Source organism: Rhineura floridana, chromosome 9 (assembly GCF_030035675.1).
Source record: "Rhineura floridana isolate rRhiFlo1 chromosome 9, rRhiFlo1.hap2, whole genome shotgun sequence".
In the NCBI taxonomy this organism is placed as follows: Eukaryota; Metazoa; Chordata; class Lepidosauria; order Squamata; family Rhineuridae; genus Rhineura; species Rhineura floridana.
In genome coordinates this window covers 30,663,623-30,688,285 of record NC_084488.1, presented here as the reverse complement: position 1 = coordinate 30,688,285, position 24,663 = coordinate 30,663,623, and the positions used below count along the sequence as shown (strand labels likewise).

At 40.6% G+C, this 24,663-nt stretch overlaps 1 protein-coding gene across 1 annotated transcript in view; it reads left to right on the top strand.

Annotated features, from left to right (window-relative positions):
• The first annotated feature begins 2,431 nt into the window (after positions 1-2,431).
• The window catches only part of SCFD2 (sec1 family domain containing 2), a 226,944-nt gene continuing 204,712 nt past the window's right edge, over positions 2,432-24,663 (top strand). The window contains exons 1-2 of the mRNA XM_061583924.1: positions 2,432-3,660; positions 13,710-13,878. Of these exons, the coding sequence (XP_061439908.1) occupies positions 2,811-3,660; positions 13,710-13,878 (1,019 nt within the window). The 5' untranslated portion in view covers positions 2,432-2,810. The remainder of the gene's footprint in view (positions 3,661-13,709; positions 13,879-24,663) is intronic.

Below are 24,663 nucleotides of genomic sequence, written 5' to 3'. Positions count from 1 at the left end.
TAACTGTAATGACCTTAAATTGGCCATTAATAAATTTTAAAATATCAGATGTGTAAAAGGTATTAATTTTTTTCCTGAAACAGATGTAGAAGCAGGAAACAATCTTAGGTTCAAGATGAAATTACATAAATTTATGAAGACTAACTTAAGAATTCTCTTCAAATACCTTAGCATCTCTTCAAGCAAGATCTAAGGTTTTCAGGATTTTTTTTTTACAAAATACATGTTGCACAAGCAGCTGGGAAGGGTAAAGGTAAAGGTGTCCCCACACTTACAGTGCAAGTTGTTTCCGATTCTTAGGGTGATGTCTTGCAACGTTTACTAGGCAGACCGTATATATGGGGTGGGATTGCCAGTTCCTTCCCCGGCCTTTCTTTACTCCCCAGCATATGCCGGGTACTCATTTTACCGACCACGGATGGATGGAAGGCTGAGTGGACCTCGACCCCTTTTACCGGAGATTCGACTTCCTCCTTCTGTTGGAATCGAACTCCGGCCGTGAGCAGAGCTTCGGCTGCATTACCGCCGCTTACCTCTCTGCGCCACGGAGGTCACATTTATTATTAGATTTATATCCCACCTTTCCTGCCAGGAGGTCAATGGTGTACCTAGTGCTCCCCCCCCTTTTATCCTCACAACAACCCTGTGAGATAGGTTAGGCTAAGAGACTGACTGGCCCAAGGTCACCAAGTGAGCTTTGTGACTGAGTGGGGATTTGAACCCTCATCAACCAGGTCCTAGTCCAGCACTCTTAACTACTATACTACACTGCCCTTTTTCAAAGGAGAAATGGCAAAAAATATTCATGAACATTTAATGTCTGATCTGATATGTATTATGTCCTCTAACACTGCAAATAAGTACAAAAGAAAATCCAGTACAAAACAATTCCCAGTTATGGATCATCAGTCAGAGTGCTTTTTCCATTCATATTCCATTCATCATGCTGTATCAGGAACTTTTAAAAGACTATTATATGGGGAGGGGGAATTGAGAAAACTCAATGGGCAAGTTTGCTCATACTCAGTTTGAGCAAGGACTTCCCCAGATTAGAGTGATGATAGGTTTTTTGGAACCTGGTTCATTTGCTTGAATGTTCTGGAACAGCCGACTCATAAGTATTTCTTATGTTCTTCATAACAGTACTTCTCAACAATGTTGTTCTTGCTCTTCTTGTGGCATCTGTAATCTGGACTGTGAACTCCGGTATGGAGGGCTGGTGGAACGGCCCTACTTTTTTTTTTTTGTAGAAGTTAATTCTTGATAACACTCCCAGCCCTGTAAAGGTTTGCATTCTTATTTTAGTATGTTCAGTGACTTCTGTTTAAGAACATAAGAAGGGCTCTGCTGGGTTAGACCAAAGGCTGATCTTGTCCATTATTTTGTTCCATAACCAATCTGTTTGAGAAGCCCACAAGCAGCACCTGAGCACAACAACACTCTCCCCATGTTCCACTGGATTACAAAAAGTGTCAGAATTTATGCTTGTCTTAGTGCTGGCTGATGGTAATTGATCTACCTTGTATTCAATGACTGTATCAGGTACATGGATTTGTTTTAATTGCAACCCATTTGCAATGAAGACTGGACAAGAAATGCTTTAAATAAATTAGGCTGCAATCCTAACTATGTGTATCCAGAATTTAGCCTGATTTAATTCAATGGGGCTTACTCCCAGGTAATTGGGATTAGGACTGCAGCCTTATCCATTAATTAATTAAGGCTGCAATGAAACAGACACTTATCTGTGAGTAAGTCCCATTGAACCCAATGGAGTTTACTTCTGAGTAGAAATGTATTGGATTGCAGCGTAAAAGAACTAGTTTTGACCCATTAATTAATTAAAAAGAACTAGTCTCAGCCCTTTCTTTCTAAAACACTAATACTCCAGATATTTAGTGCACTTAAACCCCCCCACATCCCTTCACATTTAATCAAGGCAAAAAAAAGTTTCTCCAGAAATTAACTTCTAGCTCTCGTGATATTCAAGAATAAAATATATTAACATAATTTAAATCCGACAAGTCGGCAATTATGTATGGAGCTCAGTTCCGTGGTCAATCATTTGGGGCGGTGGTGTTACTGTTATTATTATTAGATTTATATCCTGCCCTTCCTCCCAGCAGGAGCCTCCTCCTCTCATTATTAGTACATTACATAAAACCAACGCGAAATACTATTTTGTCTTTTAAAATAGGTTTGAAAAATAAGATGACAGACAAAATAGTTCAGAACTGGAAAGAATAAGAAGCCATAAGAACAGAATAAAGGCTCAAAGCAGAAGAGAAAGAAAACACCACAGCCCGTCCCGCTATATGTAGTCTAGACTCTATTCTTCTTCCTGGTTAGTAGGCGTGTTTTGTCATCAGCTGAGAGGGCGCTTTGCGAACCAGACAGTTTTGTTGTTACAAACATCCGACGCCACGTTCCGCCTTCTGGTTGCCTCCAAACGGCCAATCGGTGTTGGGCGCTGGAAAACAACGTCACTTTTATGCGGCAGCTGTACGAATAGGCATGTGTGAGCGTTAAGGACAGGGATGTTGTCAACGTAGCCTCTACTATCCCTTTCCAAATATTTTTGAACTACCGGAGGTAGCGTTCTATCGCCTTAGGATGTGTCGGATTTGAGTCTCCCGCGCCGCCTCACGGGCCTCAGAGTTTCGGCTCCCCCTTCAACACAAATCAAAGGGCTTCTGGTTACAGGCTGGTTTTTGCCTCACTTGCTTAATCCCTGTGTCCCTTCTCTGGGGGGCAGTGTGAGTGCTACCCATTGAGAAGTACAAAGGAATCCTGCGCTATTGCCCTCCATTATGTCTTCAGCTTCCTCCCTTCCCACAATCCCAGCTGCGGTATTGCAATTTTGCCAGCAAGCTTGGGAGCAGGTGTTTGCAAAAGTGAAGCGGGCTGTCGTGTTCATGGACCCTGCTTGTGCTGAGAGCCTTCACTGGGCGTTTGGAGGAGCCGGGAAGCTACTGGAGGCAGGGGCTCTCAATGTCAAGGAGTTTTCCAGTTTTGAATCCGGTGATTCAGAGCAGCCCAAGGCTGTGTTTGTGGTGGGCAGTTTGCTGAAAGGCAGGACAGTGGACATCATTCGTGACATTGTGAGTCTCAGTAACTTCCAGTATTGTGTAGTTTTCACAGCTGTCAGTCATGCAGTGCACTTGCAGGCCCACAATGCTCCCTGCAGCACTGAGGTCGAAGGTGGCAGCCAGGTGGTCTTTGAACAGTTCGAAGAGAAGCTCTGCCAGTGGATGGGCAACATGAACTACACTGCAGAGGTGCAACATGCCACTTTATTTCTGGCACCCATCTCACCTCACTTGTTTGTAACACCTGCCCTTTCCTTGTTTTTCCCCTTGATGGCTCAGGATTTGAATCGGATCAATAATACTCGACCAGAGAAGAAGAAAATTTCCCACTTGAGTGATGTTGACTTCTCTTCTCTGTCTTCAGAGTTGCAGCTTGAGATCAGATGCTTGGTGTCTAATTTCAACAGCTTATTTGAGTACCTCAGTGTGCGGGAGGAGTGTTTTGCTGTTGGGATGCTAAGTAGGATCATCGCAGGGGATCTGGCAAATTTTGCCCAAGCCAAAACCAGAAGGAAAATTGCACAACATAGAGCTTCTGTAATCTTTATGGACCGGACATTAGATTTGACAGGTAAGAATCTTGATGTTTGGAGTTTAACAATGAGTTACTGTGTAAAGTTGTTTTCACCACACATAAGAATGCTAACCTTTGTATGTGACTCTGCAGTGAGGTATACTTCTAGGGACTTCTCGATGGTACCACTTTTTATAACTATAGTTATCACAATACTGCTGTGGATTGTTTAGAGGACATGGAGTGGGTGAAGGTTAGGAGAAGTAAACCTCAATGGCTGGTTGCGTGGGTGGTGGGAGAAAGAGAGACTGCCAAAATTCAACTGGAGTGCACATTTTATTTATTTATTATTTGATTTATATCCCGCCCTTCCTCCCAGCAGGAGCCCAGGGTGGCAATTTCTCTTCTATAGAAACAGAAGTTCTATTCTATTATTACATTTCTAGTTCACTTTTCCTTCAAGGTGCTCAAGGTGGCAAACAAACATGATTTGTCACGATCCTCCTCCTGATTTTATCCTCACAACAGCTCTGAGAGGTTAGGCTGAGACACAGTGACTGGCTCAAGGTCACCCAGTAAACTTCATGGCTAAGCACAGATTTGAACCCTGGTCTCCTAAGATCCCCTCCAACGCTCTAACCACTACACCATACTGGCTCCCACTTATTCTAAGCTTGGGTGGTGCCTGGGTGCTGGCCTGCTTGCTAGGTGTTTTGGAACTGTACTGCTACTGTTGTGGAGGCTTCAGAACACAACATTCATGTTCATCTACATGAAACCATTGGGTGTGGTCATCCAGAGCTTTGGAGTGCATTGCCATCAGTATGTTGATGACATGCAGCTCTATTTCTCCTTTTCATCTTCTCCAAGTGAGGCTGTCAATGTGCTGAACCAGCGCCTGACTGTGACAATGGACTGGATGAGGGCTAATAAACTGAGGCTCAATCCAGACAAGACTGAGATGCTGCTACTGGGTGATTCTTCTGACCGGATGGTGGATGTCCAACCTGTCCTGGATGGGGTTGCACTCCCCCTGAAGGAGCAGGTTCATAGCTTGGGGGTTCTCCTAGAATCATCTCTATCACTTGAGGCTCAGGTAGCTTCAGTGGCACGGAGTGCCTTCTACCAACTTTGGTTGGTGGCCCAACTACGCCCCTATCTGGACAGGGAGAACCTGGCTTCAGTTGTCCATGCTCTGGTAACCTCCAAGTTACTGCAATGCACTCTACGTGGGGCTGCCTTTGAAGACGGTTCGGAAACTATAGCTTGTGCAAAATGCAGCAGCCAGATTGGTAACAGGGACCAGACGGTTCGAACATATAAAACAGATTCTGGCCCACTTGCATTGGCTGCCTGTATGTTTCCAAGCTTGATTCAAGGTGCTGGTTTTAACCTATAAAGCCTTACACAGCTTAGGGGCGCAATACCTGATGGAACGTCTCTCCCGACACGAATCCACCCATACACTACGCTCAACATCCAAGGCCCTCCTCTGGGTGCCTCCTCTGAGGGAAGGTGGGAGTCTGGCAACAAGGGACGGGGCCCTCTCAGTGGTGGCCCCCAAAATATGGAATGATCTTCCTGGCCTGGTGCCAACACTGTTATCTTTTCGGCACCAGATCAAGACTTTCCTCTTCTCCCAGGCATTTTAGCATGTGTTTTTAAATTGCTTTTTAAATTATTTAAAATTGTGTTTTAAAATTGTGTTTTGTGTTTTTAAATTTGTATATTTGTTTTTAATGTTTTTAATTGGTGTAAACCGCCCAGAGAGCTTCTGCTATGGGGCAGTATATAAATGTAAGAAATAACAATAATAATAATAATGTGCAGAACACTGCCACTGCAGCTCCAATCATTCTTCCAGTTATTGGGCTGAAGGGGGTGATTGGATCTTCATACAGTTTTCTTGCATGTGAAAAGCCCAAGAACCCCAACCTTGGGATAGCAATTGATAGATCACTGATAGGATCAGTAATGTATAACTGACAATGGCTGCTCAATCAATTGTGTATGCTCAACCACTACAGCAGTGGTTCCCTAGTGAGTTATAACCACTGTGTTGCATGGGACAGAGTGAATCGCTACCTAACAGGTCTCACTGCCTGAACTGGTGGAGGTGATCTCAGAGGACAGTCCCAAGCCTTCTAGTCTTTGGGGACATCAACATAAACACCGGGACCACTTTGTCTGGACCAGCTCATAACTTCATGACATAGCAGTCATGGGCTTGTCTCAAATGATATCAGGCCCAATACATATGACAGGAAACACTTTAGATCTGGTTTTCTGTGCTGGAGTGGGGGAAGGGTGTATGTGGGTGGGGGAGCTGGCAATAACTTGGACAGCTCACTATCTGATCAGCTCTGAACTACTTGCTGTTTGTCAGGGATGAGAACCAGTTTGTATGGCCTGCCCCCAGAGGCTTTCTGCTCTCAATGCTTTTCTGAGTCCTTGGGGAGACTTCCTGCAGATTAGGATGACAATCCTAGCTTATTCCTGGAACTGGGAGATAATTAAGCCTGGGGACTTTTACTTGACCTTTGTGGAGTCTCACGGTTTTATGTTGTACCCTATGCTTTTTAACTAGGGTTACCAGACCTCCAGCTTTTGGCTGGAGACTCTGGTTTTTGGGGGTCCTTGTGATGTTCCTGTATTAGTGTAAATAGGGTAAGTGCTGTTTGTATAGGAGATACATGGTAAGTAGAATGAAAGAGGAAGGGGGAGTGAATGGGCAGTAGAATGCTGGATGATTGGCTGAATGTTTAAAATGGCTGACAGTATAAATGAAAGGATGTCAGGTAAATCTGGGTGGATGTGAGGTGGAGGTGGTGAACGTTGGAGTGGATGTTGATAGGTTGTTTTGGTGGGTTTGAGAGAGTTGTTTGTCAGGAGAGCGTGGAGAAGGAGCGGGGTAGAGTTCGGATTAGTATTAGATAAAACCATATGCTTATGTGCCTTATGAAGTAATCTTGTTATCTTTGTTATCTGTGTTATTTAATAAATACTTAATTTGGTTTACCAAAGGCCTGATCCTTGGCTGGGGTTTCACAGACCAGAAGGGAGGGTGAGGTAAATAACCAAGGCTGAAGGGAAACTATAACAAATGGTGGCAGCGGGGAAGGGAAGAATAACACCACAAGTATTCAGAGCAAACAAGAATTATAAGCAGTCTGAGTAAATCAAAGGGATTGGGACAGCTTAAGCACGCAGTCACAGGGGTAACCTAATTGAGGGAGACTCAGGCAGAGTCTCTGGAACTACTGGTTATAGGACGTGACTGGTGGTGCTGCCTAGCAGGGGGATCTGTTGAGATCTGTGCTAGAGCGGGGAGAGAAACCAAAAGAGAGGACAGTCCGGACTGGTGGAGTCCCTGGTGGTGCCTAGTGACAGGCAGTAACCACGAGCAGGTAGGAACCTGACATGGAGAGCCAGGGAAGGACGCCTCACAGGAATTCAGTAAATATATAGCTTTCAGCAACATAAAGAGTACTTTGTACAGGATTGCTTCTGAGTAAACATGCATAAGATTGCGCTACAACAGAAGATCACAAAAGGATTTTGGTATGCATAAAAGTGTACATGTAAGGTTTTTTTAATTCCTTGCAAAATTGTATATTTTTATTTTTCAAATAATTTTTGAACAGAAGTTTTAAAAAGTGTACATGCTTCAGTGTGATACTTTTCTAATTGAGTCAAAGTTTAAATTTTACAGGACTGTGGAAGAGGGCAGCTTATTTGTCTTATTCATAACCTGTTTTGAAAACCTTCCCTATATGATTTTTTTTTCTGGGAGTAAAACTTAACTGCTAATTCCACATACCTGGGAGCTAACCCCGTTGAATTCAGTAGGACTTACTTTTGAGTAGACTTGGTTAGGATTGTGCTGAAAATCAGTGGGACTTTTGAGTGAACATAGAAAAGGATTGTGTTGTAAATCTTTCTCTCCCCCTCCGATCCTTTTTTTTTTTTAAGCAGTAAGGCAGGGCAGGAAATCTATTAATTTGGCAGGAAACTAATAGTTTTTTTAAAAAACTAATAGTTATATTTTTTTAAAAATGTTCTGCAATAGCAAACTGGTTTTGACAATATACTGTTTTATAGGGTGTATGTATTTTTACATCTCCACTGTGTGCGTATATGGAATATTTCCAACAACCCTGTGAGGTAGGGTTGGAAACCAAGGCAGCTCACAACAAGAAATAAAGCCATTTAAAACCCAATAATTGTAAAACAAATATAAAACAGTTGCAAAATGGCTTAAAGTGGCATGCTTCTGAATTTTGGATTGGGTGAGTGAAGTTCCTTATCATCGAATTGCGGTCCCGTGCATGTTTCCCTGTCTGAGTACATTGAATACATTGGGACTTGCTTCTGAGTAAACATGCATAGGATTGCACTATAAATATCTTTACAGGTTGTGTAAATAATAAACATCTTTAACATTCATGCTTATTAAAATATTTCTTCATAATATATCTTGATATGTATCTGATTTCACACTATGATTGTGAATTATTATTTACAAATGATTATTTCTTCTGCATTTTAAGTGTGCCCTTCTTCCTTGGGGTGATCATGGTCCCCCTCTGTTCTTTTCACCCTGAGGGGCAGGTTAGGCTGAGAGATGATGCGTAGCCTATGGTCACCAAGTAAACTTTATAGCTTATTTCCATTTTAAAATTTAATTAAATGATTTATATGTAGGCAAAGTTTATGAAGTAATGGAGATCCACATAATACATTTAAAGCACATCCAACTTGCATTTAAAGCACATGACTTCCCCTAAAGAATCCTGGGAAGTGTAGTTTCCCCCTCACAGTTATAATTCCCACCACCCTTAACAAACTACAGTTCCCAGGATTCTGTAGTGGGATTCATGTGCTTCAAATGTATGTTGAATGTGCTTTAAATGCATGGTGTGGATCTGCCCTTGTATGCTCTGCATTCATTAGTGAATTCAAAAGGACAATTTTAAAATACACGTTTTTTAAAAGGGCTGTAGCTCAGTGGTGGACACATGCTTTGCATGCAAAGGTCCAAAATTCAATCTCTGGAAGAGACTATTGTCTGGAATTTTAGAGAACCAATGCTAGTCCATGTCATCAGTACTGACCTAGATGGTAGCAAATGGCCTAACTCGATACAAAAGAGGAAAGAGACCCACTGGCCGTATTGACTCCAAAATTTATTTATTTATTTTATTTACATTTATATACTGCTTTATTGTAAAAAACCTCAAAGTGGTTTATAGCAGGAATTAAAATAATAAAATTATTGGCAAAAACAGTTAAAGGCAGGTATATAAAAACATTCAAAATAATAAAACCAACAATGAGTTAAAAACAGATAAACAATATCTTCTACATGCCTGGGTAGACTTGCCTAAACAAAAATATTTTTAGAGGTGCCAAAAAAGAGTACAATGAAGGCACCTGCTAATGTCAATAGGCAGGGAGTTCCAGAGCATAGGGGCTGCCACATTAAAGGATCGGTTTCTTGCAACAGCAGAACAAGTACTGTGTGGCACTCGTAACATGGAAAGCGCACCTTGTACTTGGCCTGGTAGCAAATCATCAACCAGTACAGATTTCAGAGGTATTACATGTTGATAGGGTCTCACTCATGTCAGCAATTGTGCCACAGCATTCTGCAATAAATGCAGTCCCTTCTATATGAAGGAGCACCTCCAACATCATCAGGGATGCCGCTCAACAAGATCAGCCTCAAAAGGCCTTCTCTCTATCCCGTCAGTTAAAACAGCTAGACTGGTGAGAACTAGGGAGAGGGCTTTTTCAATTGTGGCCTCCACTTTGTGGAATTCCCTCCCAAATGATCTCCGCCATGCCCCCTCTATGATGAGCTTGCGCCGGGCCTTGAAAACCTGGCTCTTCAGGCAGGCTTTTGGGGTGGGTTAGGTTTTATTATTGTTGAGATTTTTTAATGTTTTAATGTATTTGTATGTTTTTATTTTGTACGTTGCCCAGAGTGGCTAGACAGCCAGCCAGATGGGCGACTAATAAATAAATAAAAAAAATAAGGTTGTGCTGCATGGGGATTTCTGTGACCCTGGCTGACTGGCTGCCAGGATTTTTTTAGTTTTGGTTTTTGGTTAGGAATCCTGACTGGTTGTGGGATGCTTAGTTTTCTGCCTTACTCATAGGAATCTTGTTGTGGTTGGTATGGTATTGCATTTAAGAAATCATCACTGTCTTTCGTTTTTCTTTTTGTATTTGCATTTCATTTACTTTTAAACTCACTCCCTTTCATCCATGGAAGCAATAACAGTGGTTCCATGCACTCCGTTCAACCTTCTTAAAGCCACTGATGATGCACCTCATTGTTTGTTTCTTGCCCAATAGTAGTAAAAGAGAATTCGCATACTGGGCAGCATGGCTGCAATTGTTGTTCCCAAGCTGCTGCCTATGAAGGTAAACCAACATGTGTGCTTCCTCTGTCAATTATATTTACTGGAATTGGGTTGGCTGACGAAGTGAGTTTATACCAGCCCACAGGGGAGACAGAAAAGGGTAGAGAATCTTCTTACTCATTCTCAGACCTTTCTGAAGTGAAGGGTCAAATTTGTAAAGAAATTTGGATGTTAAAAGGTTGGGACAGGACATTTCAGGCAGGGGGTTGCCAACCCTACTTGGATATGGATATCTTTGCAGAGGATCCCTAGTCAAGCTTTACCAACAACAAAATCCAAACCATATCGTCTGAGAAGTAAGTTCTATTGACTTTTGTGGGGTTTAGTTCCTTATTAAGTGTGTTTAGAATTGCCGCCTTTGGGGGCATCCATCTTTACTCCTGACTGCTCCCATCTAACATCTCCCCAACACTAGGCTCCTTTCTTCCTGCAGTGGCCTTTTGGTGACTGGCCTGGCCTGAGGGCATTTAAACCCTTTTTGCCAGAAGTGAGTTGGCTAGATTAAATGTTCCCTACTCAGGCTCCGTCTTTTAGCTAAGATTTCTATCTTAATTTCCAATCAGAGAAATGTTTTTGTATGAATTGTATGCACCAAGCAACTGTGGTTAATGCTTAATATATCATGCTTAATGACATCACTCGGACCCGCCTTCAAAATCTCAGGGTTTGGGATGCTTCTGACCTCGCAACCCTATTTTTAACATCTATATAAAACTACTAGGAGAAGGCATCCAGAGGATTGGTCTGAAATGGCATCAGTATGCAGACAACAACAGCTCTATCTTTCTTCCCTGTTGTATAATCCAAGGGAGAAAGAAAAAAAAACTTAATTAGATGTCCAGTAGTAGTTTTGGGATGAATGAGGGCAAACAAAATGAACCTGAATCTAGACAAGGTGGAAGTACTATGGGAAATCTGTTAATCTGGATGGAGGTTTGCACCTGGATGGATTGCACTTCCCCTAAAGAGCAGGCATGCAGTCTGGAGGTTTTCTTGGACTCCACACTATCTATGGAAGCGCAGGTGGTGGCCAGGAATGTCTTTTATAGGTTTAGATTTGTTCATCAGATGTAGCACTATCTAGAGAAAACAGACCTTACCTCAGTTACACATGCTTTCATTATTTCTAGAGTAATGCACTCAGTGTGGGCTACCATTTCAAGACAATTTAGAATTTCAACTGATACAGAATGCAGTAGCTGGAATGCTGGTGAGGCCAGGCTTTTGGAGCATATTATACCTGTTTTGTACCAGTAACATTGGCTGTCTATTCATTTCCAGACCCAGTTTAAGATAGCGCTTTTAACCTTTGAAGCCTTAGATTGTTTGGAGCTAGGCCTGCACCCGTATGAACCTACCTTGCTTCAGGAACTCTGCTGCCCATTCAGGCTGCATACATACCATGCATTTAAGGCACATGGTTTCCCCCAGAGAATCCTGAGAACTGTAGTTTACCCATCACAGAACTACAGTTCCCAGCACCCTTAACAATCTACAGTTTCCAGGATTATTTGGGGGAAGTTATGCGCTTTAAATGTATGATGTGTATGCAGTATTATTGTGGGATTGTTTGGTAAATTTGTTGTATGTTATTTTTATTTTTTTTAAATTGCTTGTGTTCCACTTTGGAAGGTTCCTGAAAGGCAGATTAGAAATCCTTTTACTAAATAAGTACCAGTGATGATAAACATCATCTTTGCTACCAAAGATTTCTGATAGTAATTCCAATTACTAAGCTGCAATCCTTTGTGTGCTTGCCTGAGAGTATTGTTTGTTTCTACAATTTATATATTTGCTTGAAAATAGATCTTGATGAAATCATGGAACTTGCACCCTTATGGACAGCCATAGGATCAGGCTACATGGGAAAGTGTTCGTAACCAAATCACAGATCTGATAATCTTGCTACTGTGCTTCAACTGGTGTCATAACTTAATTTTGGAAGTGCATATATGATCAGCAAAGAGGAGAGGTGATCAGAACTGTTCTTTCTACTGGAATTTACAATGTAATTTTATACACTTACATTTTACATCACCAGCACTAGGACTGTAGGTAAAACACCTGTACTGAATAAGGCCTTGCATGGATCTCAAGTGGATAAAATCCGGGCATGGCATGGGGTGTGGAAATAGCAAAATTGGTTGTCATCCTGTTTGCATTGTCAGGATCGGCACAGGACCCCAGTTTACAGTCATGAAGAACTGCTCCCTAGAGGAGTCTTAACTCAAAACACAAGATTAACATTAATGTGGATTTCCAATCAGCAATCTGCATATAGTCTTCCTGAATAATAATAATAATAATAAAATTTTATTTCTAGGCCGCCTATCTGGCCGAATTAACGGCCACTCTAGGCGGCGTACATAGACTAAAATATAACATAGAGTAAAATATAACATATAATACAAAACAAAACCCCAGTAGTCTATAGACATCCCGAGCAGCAGATTCACACACACATACACACACACGGTCTCTGGCCCCTTCAGCAGTTGCTGCTTTTGTAGCTGGAGAGAGACAGGGCCCCGCCCTTCCAGGCCAGGTGGAAATCAGCCAGAAATGCAGGGAGCAGGTCTTGCAGAAACTCACACAGGTAGATGGTCTCTGGCCCCTTCAGCAGTTGCTGCTTTTGTAGCTGGAGAGAGACAGGGCCCCGCCCTTCCAGGCCAGGTGGAAATCAGCCAGAAATGCAGGGAGCAGGTCTTGCAGAAACTCACACAGGTAGATGGTCTCTGGCCCCTTCAGCAGTTGCTGCTTTTGTAGCTGGAGAGAGACAGGGCCCCGCCCTTCCAGGCCAGGTGGAAATCAGCCAGAAATGCAGGGAGCAGGTCTTGCAGAAACTCACACAGGTAGATGGTCTCTGGCCCCTTCAGCAGTTGCTGCTTTTGTAGCTGGAGAGAGACAGGGCCCCGCCCTTCCAGGCCAGGTGGAAATCAGCCAGAAATGCAGGGAGCAGGTCTTGCAGAAACTCACACAGGTAGATGAAACGCACATCTGCACCAGGAATACAAAAACGCACAGCTGCACAAGGTCCCCTCCTTCCTATCAGCATTCTAAAGACAGATTGCATGAATTTTGTGATTTATTTGGCTATAGTTTTAAGATGGGATACCTACTCATAGTTCTAGGACTCATGCAAGCACCCCTTGAGTACTTGAAAGCAGCACTGAGAAGGGTAATTTCCTTCAATAATGCTCATTTAAGTCGGTAGGTCTTTTGAGATCCTTTGTAAACAAACTGCTGTGATATTGTTACATTTCTATCCCACCTTTCCTCCAAGGAGCTCAAGGTGGTGTACACCTGTCCTCCCTCTCCATTTTATCCTCTCAACAATCTTGTAAGGTAGGTGGATAAAAATATATGCACTCCTGAGAAGATTTAGCCACCTTTCCAATTACTGCCAAATTACCGTTGTATATAAGAGACCTAGGAACAGTGATCCAATTTTCTGCCACTGTTTGAATGGAATGTGAATTCATTTTATTCTGTCATAGCAAACTTTGTGTTTTTAAACACCTGTCTTTCAAGAAGTCAACTTCTAAAATCTACTTTCTTTGCCATTTTAATATTGGCATTAATATGTTCTTACAGATGCAGTTATAGGATTTTGTTTGTTCTGAACACTTATTTCATCTCATAAACCTTGTGCTAATTCAGTGGATTTTTCTTTTTCAGGAGCAGTTGGTCATCATGGTGACAACCTAGTGGAAAAGATACTCTCTGTCCTTCCTAAACTTCCAGGTCATACGAATGATGTGATGGTCAATATGGTAGAACTTACAAACCTGCAGACTGATGATGCTTCTTGCAGTATTATAGCACCAGGCTGCTTGGCACAACCAAAGTAAGATGCTTCTGTGTATGATAATTTCTTAATACTATGTTTTATTTGAATTATGTACAACTGCCCAGTCTTTGCACAAGTAGATAATTGCTTGTAAACAGGTTTTGCATGCAGATTCCCTTGCTGGGCTGGAAACACCAAATGTAAACTGGATGCATATGTGATTCTGCATTATGACACCAGTCATAATTTGTTTATCTGCTAGTCAGATATTGATCATGTAACTCAAACAACATAATATGATGCTGTTTGAAGTTCATAGGCCATGTCACAAGAGCCATTTTTGTGTAGTTCATTAATGATGTAGATTAAGAACATGTGATGATTATTTACTTTGAGGGACACGTTCCTTCAATATGCAAATTTTTATTATGCATCAGAGTTGCTAGCATCTGAAATTGTGGCTGCCCAGCAGTGATTTTCTTTTGCTGATATATCCCTTTCAGTGCTTGGAAAGTTCATTTGAAAAAGAAACTAGTTCTTATTCAAATTCATTTGATGCAAAAAGGCACTAGTTCACATTTATCCAGATAGCCTTTTTATGAACAAAAATGTCCATCCTCTGCCACTTTTTCCAGAATTTAGAACGTTACAAGCTGCTGTGCTATAGGGTTCAAGATTAAATCAGGGGCCACACACAAATAATGAATGTCAACGGGTGACGTTTTCCCCATAATTGTATTTCCATACTGGAAATTGCTTACTCAGATTAATTTGTGCTAGGCACACAGCTGTTAAAGGCACAAGGCATCATTTGCTTTGTTCCTGTACCTATTGCCGCAAGGTTCTCCTGTTGGAAGAGGACAGTTCTATTCAACAGGGAAGGTAAATGCCTCATTATCCTTTCTGATTGCTTAGAGACATTGATTAAATGACTAAGTGACCTTAACAACAACAGTGCCTCCATATCTGCCTAATAAGCCTTAGAACTTTGGGTCCACATTTTGCTTTCTAACTTGATAGATATCTGATTGACTTACTACTTTTAAAGGAAAGCTATCTATTCCAAAATTAATTAACCTTCAGCTCACTCAGCAATTATGGGACTTGCTTTTGGGTATAGTTCAGAGATTTTTGAACTAGTTCGTTCCAAGTGCTGACCTCTTTAGTCCAAGTTTGAAATCACTTTTCTGTGTATGGGAAGGAAGCATAAATAGCTCTTGGGACAATCACAGATACTGCATTTCAGCTGTTCATGAAATTCTATATTTAATAGTCACATTTTTGAGACTGAACTCAAAGCAACTTACAGAAATAAACATTTAAAAAGTAAAAAAACAAGAGTAAAAACAACCTAAAATCTCACTTTTAATGTGCATAAAAGAGCAGCTCAACCAACCCCACTAAAAATGAACAGAAAGTTAAGGTCCAGAAGCATGGGTGAGTAAAATTGTTTTTGTTTAGTGCCTAAAAACAGATAGTAATGGCACCAGGCCTGCCTCTCTAAGGAGGACATTCTACAATGAGGGAACCACCACTGAGAAGGCCTGCTGTCATGTAGAACCTTTATTTTTGATGTAATATTGCTCTTTCATACATTGTCTCAAGATACAAGAGTGACTTGAATGGTCGCTTTCTATACTCTTAATACACTTAGAGATTTTTTGTGACGATAGTTGTAACTCAGTAGTTGAGCATCTGCTTTGCATGCAAGGAGTCTCATGTTCAATCCTTGGAATCTCCAGGTATGGCCAGAAAAAGAAAGTGCGAAAGTTTGAAGAGACACATGTCAGATTTGCCATTATGATGGAATTAGGAAACTTCCAGATATTGTTGGACTCCAACTCCCATCAGCGCCAGCTAGCATGGGCAATGCTCAGGGAAGATGGGAGTTGAAGTTCAGCAATGTTTAGAACATCATGGGATCTTCAGTTCTGCCCTAATGTGGTGGGTCAACCTCATGGGGTGGATCTAGTAAAAGTGTCTCTGGCTGCCATTGGCTCAGTTGTTCAAATCCTAGATACAGTGCCTTGCAAAAGTAATCAGACCCCTGACCAATGCTATCATATTACTGAATTACAAATGATACATTGTAATTTTGTTCTGTATGATATTTTATTTTGAAACATTGAAACTCAAAATCAATTATTGTAAGGTGACATTGGTTTTATGTTGGGAAATGTTTGTAAGAAACATAAAAATCTGAAACATGTTGCTGGCATAAGTATTTAACCCCTGTGCTGTGGAAGCTCCCAGTTTGAAAGAAATTGCTCTATTGAGGACACAATTATCTTACCATTGGCCTCCACCCGTGATCCATTAAAGTTGCTGTCACATTGTCAGGTTAAAAACCCCACTGTTGAAGGATCATTGGTCAGGTTGGGAATCTGAAGAAAAACGAACACCAAAGAGCATTCTACAGAAGTGAGAGATAATGAAATACAAATGCATAGATTAGGAAAAGGGTAGAAACTAATATCCAAGTGTTTAGATATCCCAGTGAGCACAGCTGGATCAATAATCAGGAAGTGGAAGCTGCATCACACCATCCAGGCACTGCCAAGAAAAGGCTGTCCCTCAACTCAGTGCTCGAATAAGGAGACTTGTGAAAGAAGTCACAGAGAGTTCAACAATCGCTTTGAAGGAGCTACAGAGTTCAGTGGCTGGGAGTGGAGGAATGGTGCACCAGTCAATCATATCAAGAGCTTTGCATAATACTGGCCTGTATGGCAGGGTGGCAAGAAAGAACCTGTTACTCAAAAAGTACCATCTGAAAGCACGTCTTGAGTTTGCCAGGAAGCATGAGAGTGCCCCAGCTGCAATGTGGGAAAAGGTTTTGTGGTCAGATAAGACCAAGATAGAGCTTTCTGGCCAAAACTCAAAGCACTATGTGTGGTGCAAACCTAACACTGCCCATGCCTCAAGACACACCATCCCTACAGTGAAGTATGGTGATGGCAGTATCATGCTGTGGGGATGCTTCTCATCAGCAGGGACTGGGCATCTTGTTAAAATTGAAGGAAGAATGGATGGAGCAAAATACAGGGACATACTGCAAGAGAACCTGCTTCAGTCCTCTAAAAACTGAAGCTTGGGAGGAAATTCACTTTTCAGCAGGACAGTGATCCCAAGCACAAGGCCAAAGCAACATTGGAGTGGCTCAAGAACAAAAAGGTGAATGTCCTATAGTGGCCCAGTCAAAGTCCTGATCTCAAACCCATTGAGAATCTGTAGCGCTGTTTGAAAATTGCTGTCCACAAGCAATGTCCAACTAACCTGAACGACCTGTTAGCGAATCTGCCAAGAAGAATGGGCCAAAATCCCTCCAACACTGTGTGCAAAGCTGGTACATACCTACTCCAAAAGACTTAAAGCTATTATTGCAGCAAAGGGTGGCTCTACCAAATATTAATGTAAGGGGGTTGAATACTTATACAAGCAACATGTTTCAGTGTTTTTTGTTTCTTACAAACATTTCCCAACATAAAACCAGTGTCACCTTACAATAATTGATGTTGAGTTTCAGTGTTTCAAAATAAAATATCATTCAGAACGAAATTACATTGTGCCATTTGTAATTCAGTAATATGAGAGCATTAGTCAGGGGTCTGATTACTTTTGCAAGGCACTGTAGGAAGATAGTGGGGCAAGTGTATAATGGTCGAAGAAAGGAGAGAAAAAGGAGAAATTTAGGGAAAGAAAAGGATGAGTATGAGAGAACAGCTTTCTGGAGGAAGCAATGACCTAGGAAAGGAGTACTAGAATATAAGAATGGCCCAGAAGAAAAAAGGGAATAACGGAAGTTAGTGGGGGGTGGATCTGAGAGGGAAAGGAAAACTGAAATAGACGATGTAGACAGGTTCATAAGACTAGCTGCAGAGAAGGATAAGGCTGGTATCCACATATTGATTTGAAATAATCAGCTACATTTTTGACTGCAGTTAATTAGACTTGTAAAATGCATCCAAAACCGTAACCTGAATAAACATTTAGCATGTCACAGGATCCCCAGCCCCGCCCTAATGTGATAGGTCAACCTCATGGGGTGGGTCAAGTAATAGTGTCCCTGGCTGTCATTGGCTTATTTCAGTGCTGAAATAAGTCCATTTATATTTGAATTGATTTATAGTTTTGGCAACAAACATTGCTATGGGCATTGGCAGCACAGATGTCATTCTTCATAAAATGCTTTTTGAAAGCAATGGAAATTTTCTAGAATTTGTTATTTCTAAATATGTGTGTGAGAGTGAGATATATACATATCCAGTGTGTGAAAGCCACCTTTATAAGGTATTTCAAACTTTAAAAGAGATGTCTCTCTAAGTATTTCAAATCTGTTGGGATAGTGGAAAAAGGAGATCTCCTTACTCTACAGTTTGCTGTATGTAACATTTTTTTAAAAAATGAATGTGTTCCCAGCCAAAACATCTGGGCTTAGTTTATGGAGGCAGCAAACAGATTTAGTGAATATTTATGGTTGGTGTAGTGATATAAAGCAGAGTCTTTCCTTAAATCTTAGGAAACAATGAACTTCTTTAAATATTAAAATTTAAATTATCTGTGCTCTTTACATTATTGGACTTTGAACACAATCATCTGATAAAGTGAAAAATGAAGGAGTATCTTTTGAAATTACTTTAATGATATTAGTCACATGCACATTGTTCTTTTAGCAGGCAATATATTTTTGGAAAGTAAGAATCTTTTTTTTCTTTTTCAGTATATTGTTTATAGATTGTGAAATAAACCTAGCTGTTATGGGTTATAACTATGAAGTTATGTGAACCTTTTAGTAACAATGATATGATGGTAACAAAGGCGGTATTACATCCTATATTTGGGTATCTATGGAAAACTGGCAAAACTGTTATTGGATGCTACAGAGTTGTGCTGAATTCCAATCCAACCATGGGTGGATTGTCAGTGATGAAACAGCATTTGTCTGAGAAACTGGTTCAGAATTCACTCAAATTGCTAAACTATAAATAAATAGTTTAAGATCAGCATGAAAACAAAAAATATGTTTTAATTTTTGTGACGGCAGACAATACTGTGTGTTTTGGGGAAAATCATTTGGTGTATTAATATCCAGAGAAGCTTTACAGTATATATTGGAATAGATTCTTAGGTGTACAAATTAATTCAATAAGTCAGGTTTAAGACCAGAGAAAACAAGAAAGGTAAGAGGTTGGAGTGTTATGTACCAAAAGACAGCTCTTTTCAAATAAAAAACCTTCAGATGGAAGCAAATTCCATATATTCTGTGGTATCAGCATTTGTTTTATATGAATTAAAAAGTGGGGGATGAAAGTAACCAAAAATATTATCAATTACATTATTTAAATCTATGTCTACTCCACATGGACATGAACAAAGTGTTCTGCACACACCAGGAAGCATCCTCTGAATAACTAGCTAGCACATCTGTGAAAATGGACTTGGCAGTGATTACAATCCCTGAATGTAGATTCAGCTGTCAACACCTTGTTTTTGACTGCTCTTTCATCAGCCTTTTCTTTTCCTATTCAGTAACTGTTTGCAGTTTTAAAGCACAAAAGTAGTATGTTTAAAAACTGTTACATACCTAATGAATTATCAAGAAACAGACATCCTATAAAGATCAGAACTTTTTTTTAGCTTAATGCGATCATTACAAAAATTCAATCTGAGATCCCTGATGACAAATAATTCTTCAATGTATGCATTTAATGCATTAATGTTTTTCTTGCTGGATGCTTAAGGTCTAATTGGTCAGGAACAAGTGGGTTTGTGAAATTGAAGGATTATGTTTTTATAGCTTGTTTTTACAACATGTGTAACTGAATCTAAGCTTGTATAAGAAAACATATTTCCGAAACTCAGACCACCAAAGCAATGCTTGCAAGTAAGGGAATGAAATTTGTGGATGCAGCTTGATCAGATTTGGAGATATAGGTGCTGCAGCTGTCTCATAGGCAACCACTCAGAAAATTAACTTTCTAATATTTTGACTCTCCCTTGATATAACTACAGGGCTGGAAGAATCCAAGGTGGGGAACCTGTGCTCCTCCCAGATATTCCTGGACTCCAGTTCCCATCATCCCCAACCATTGTTCATGCTGTCTGGGGCTGATGGCATTTGTAGTCCACCAAATCTGGGGAGCTACAGTTTGTTCACCTCTGCTTTAATGCCTGTTGTTAGGGAGGTATGCTGCATATACTCGTGTCCACTTTCTCTACACCAGCGATTCCCCCCCTGGGGAGCGTTACAGCCTTTCGGAGGGCATTGGTGTGACTACAAACTTTAGGGGGGCATTTGGGTTCATTAGAGGGGCGTTGACATTTGGTGGTCTGATGCAACAGTTGAAGCATTTAAGTTTAATTTTATTTAATACACAAATCATTAATTTTTAAACTGTTTTGTCCCCAGTTAGAATGTATTTAATAGTCTCAATTCATGGAAATAACACTATAAATAGTGTGTGCTTTTTAGTAAAGAAATTCTGAATAGCGGCCAGTGTCATATCAAGGAATGGGGATATTAGCCAAGCCCCGGCACTAGTTAATGTTCCGATGCTGTCTTGAGGGATGTTGGAACCAATCACAAGAGAGTGTTTGATAAGCTGGGTGTATTGGTGGAGGGCACATTCTTCCAGCGGATGCGTGCCGTGTGCAAACGGGTGACACAGACAGTCAGTTATTTGCTAGTTTTCTTCAGGAATGGGACACACTTGCTACCCGTTGTTTCTGTGATGTTTAAATGAACTTGTTTAATGAAACAATGCCGGTAAACTGAATGAGTTTGTTGTTAAGTATATTAAGTATAATAGGAAGCATTGGCATATACTTAATCTGAGGGGGGCGTTGGGCACAAAAAGATTTTGCAAAGGGGTGTTGGGTCGAAAAAGGTTGGGTAACGCTGGTCTACACTGATTATGTCACATCAGCTAGATTGCATAGTACCACAAGCAGCCAGACTGGGCAAAGTTTTCTTCCCTAATGTATGTAAACTGCCATGCATGAAATATGTATACACATTTAGATCCAGGCTAGATTGTTATTCATGTATATTTGTGTTGTTCTAGTCTCTAAATCAAGCATCCAGATCCATTACATTTGAGTGCCCTAGATGAAATCCTAAAATGCTGTCAACTACTTTAATAGAACTTGAAGTTCTTTTTTTAGGCCTCCATCCATTTCCCATATATCCTAAATCAGCCTTCCCCTACGTGGGTCCATCCAGGTGTTTTGCACTACAATTCCCTTCATCCCTAATAATTGCCCATGCTGGTTGGGGCTGATAGGAATTGTAGTCCAAAACATCTGGAGGGAATTGTAAAAATAAAGCCATGCCAATTTGAGCCATAGGATCTTTATCAACAACTGCCAGCAAGGCCTGGGCCAGATCAGGATGCTGAAATGTTGCTTTGTACCTATCTGTGCCTCATATCGATTTAGTTAGTTACAGTGCAGTCCTAACCATGTCTAAAAAAGGTAAAGGTGTCCCCGCACTTATAGTGCGAGTCGTTTCCGACTCTTAAGGTGATGTCTTGTGACGTTTAGTAGACAGACCGTATATATGGGGTGGGATTGCCAGTTCCTTCCCCGGCCTTTCTTTACCCCCCAGCATATGCCGGGTACTCATTTTACCGACCACGGATGGATGGAAGGCTGAGTGGACCTCGACCCCTTTTACTGGAGATTCGACTTCCCCCTTCCGTTGGAATCGAACTCCGGCCGTGAGCAGAGCTTTGGCTGCGTTACCGCCGCTTACCACTACTCAGAAGGAAATCCTGTTGAATTTAATGGGGCTTACTTCTAGGCAAATGGGGTTAGGATTTCAGCCTTAGTTACTAATATATTCTGCTCCGTCTTTCTAGTTCATGTTGAAGACGCTTAAGGGGATCTACATCATATGTTAAAAACACAACTTGCAATATATATTTGAAACTCAAACCAATTGAAACCCATAGCAAAAATAGGTACAAGGTAAAAAAAACACTCTTTGATTCAGAAAATGTAGGGAAAGAGTCAAACAAAAAATGAGTCAAACATCCAGAAGGACAAAGACAAGGTCTTTAAATAGTATTGGGGACCACTAGACTCAGGTGGGCAGAAGCTAGACCAAGATCTACTGGTAGATGCCTGAGTGATTTGTAGCAGATCACATACAAATTCAGGCTCCTTAATCCTTAAACAGTGCAAATAACTTTTTTTTTCTAAATTAGGCTGCTGAAACCGAGAAAGTCAGAAGAAAACACAGGAATGATTTTTTGTGTGACAAAGGACAGTGAGGTCAGTTCTGGGACTGAAAACAAATTCCTGAGCTAAGATGTGCTCAGAGGGGCCCTGTTCCTTAATTCTTAATACCCCATTTGAATCTAGCCTCAGGGTTCCAGAAAAAGTAAAATAGATCTGTCAAGCTTCATAGTTTTTTTTGTATTGGTCATGTTTTCTTGTGACCTTAAATGAAGTCATGAGCTAGTTTTTATTACACATCTTTGTGGTATGAATGTTTTGTATGAAGCAGCCCTTGCAACAAAAAAGTTAAAAAATTGTTATTTCATGATTTTGCCACCTAGTGGCCAGCAAATGGAACTATATTTCTGAGGCCTTCCCTGCTCTACCTGCATAATCCTCCCTCATTATATGTAAAATAATATGGGGATGCTTCCTTGCTGTTTAAAAAATTTGCACAGTGGCATCAAATATTTCAAAGAGATCTGACATAAATTAATACAAGCTTCAGGCTTAATGAAGGTATCATCCTAGCCAGAAAGGAATTGAGCATCTGAGATAGTTAATGCTGTACTTGCCATCTCACTAGTCTTATTTGGTCCTTTGCCCTTCTGTGAGGAATAAAAGATCTAGATATCACAGAAAGTTATGAATTGACTGAGGTGCTTTTGCATGTTGGACAACTGAAGATTATGGTTGGGAGCTGCTGCCATCTACTGAGCGTCTAAAGATACTCTGTTGGAAAATAAATGTGCAACTCTCGTTCAACAAACCATAGCTGAAAGTAACGATGGCTTGGCATTACATTCAAACACAGCCAATATGTAAAAACCTGCAGTCCTAGCCAATTAACTGCTTCATATCATGTGGCTTCCTTATGTTTCACTTTCTGTTGACTCTGACATTAACAGGTTCAACTTAATATTAATGGCCTTGGGTAAAATTAAACAAATGGTGTTTAGATGAAAATAAGAGGAGTGAAAGTCCATGCTTCAGTAAGAATTGCTGAAACATAGTTCTGTTAAATTTTGTCACTGTACTTTTACTAAAGTGAACTGCATTTTTGTTTCATTCTTGATTAGATGTCATCTTCATTATACATGAGCCAGTGGATGATTCTATCTCACTGCCACAATAATTACACATTGTTACAGCATGAGGATTCTACAATGTGCACATTCTTTCTAAAAAATATAAAGTTATTGCATACACTGGCCATTAACAGATATTCAATGTTCTTTCTATTCCTAGATGTGTGTACTTAAAATATTATTGATGAAACGTGCTACTTAGTACATAAATGTATTGTGACCATCTCATCAGGCACAAACTAGAGATGTGAACGTCCTTCATTTTTTATATCTTTTAATATTTTATACCTGTAATATCCACAAATGATGAATCTTAACCTTACAGATTTTCAGTTAAATATTAGCCTTCTATAATGAGTCATCACCTGCAGCTTTTATTTTTATTTAACAAAATTTATTGACAGCTTAATAAAAAATAAATGAATCTAAATAGTTTATGTAGAATAGTATAAAATATTTATCAAAATATTGATAAAATCAGCAAAACTTTAAACAAGTACATATAACAAAAATTTCAAAAACAACTTAAAACAAGTGTACAAAATATAATCATATGTCTGGCAGGCTTGCTGAAACAGTTTATACAGTACATAGCATTAAAAAAAAGTACAGAGGAGGTGCCTCCTGATGTTAATAGACAGGGAGTTCCAGAGGATGGGTGCTGTTACACTAGAAGATCAATTTGTTGCAAATGTGGCACAAGCATTATATAGCACTTGCAAAGGTGCAGATTCCACAGATCAAAGTGGTCAAGTGGACATGTATGAGGTAAATCTATCATTCAGATAAATTGTGTTGTACCTCTACCCAAGATCAATCATAGAAGCAGCAGCACCACCTCTATATTCCTTGCAGTTGTTGTGTTTGTTGTTACGTTGCTGTTGTGTGTGTGTGTGTGTGTGAGAGAGAGAGAGAGAGAGAGAGTGTGTGTGTGTGTGAGAGAGAGAGAGAGAGAGAGAGAGAGAATGAATTGCAGGTGTTTTGTATAAATCTATTAATGGTATAATGCAGAGGTTCCCATCCTAGTGGTCCACAAGGTTCTTTCAGGTGGTCTATGGCCTGCCCACATTAAATATTTGAATTGATTTTTAATTGTATTTTTATTGCTGCTTTTATTTCTTATATTGTATTTTATTGTATTTAATAATTTGAATTCCATGGATTGCAATTTGTAATACAATAAAATACAATATAAGAAATAAAATACAATTAAAAATTATACAGCATCTAGCACGGTGCATTACAATTGCTACAACCAGCGGAAGAATCATTAAGGGAGCAATCCAACTCCCCCTTCTGCTGGGCTGCGGTGAGTTGGATGCTGCAGATCGCCAGCAGTGCCGGGAGGCTCTTGGCTGTGCCGGGAGGCTCTTGGCTGTGCCGGGAGGCTCTTGGCTGTGCCGGGAGGCTCTTGGCTGTGCCGGGAGGCTCTTGGCTGTGCCGGGAGGCTCTTGGCTGTGCCGGGAGGCTCTTGGCTGTGCCGGGAGGCTCTTGGCTGTGCCGGGAGGCTCTTGGCTGTGCCGGGAGGCTCTTGGCT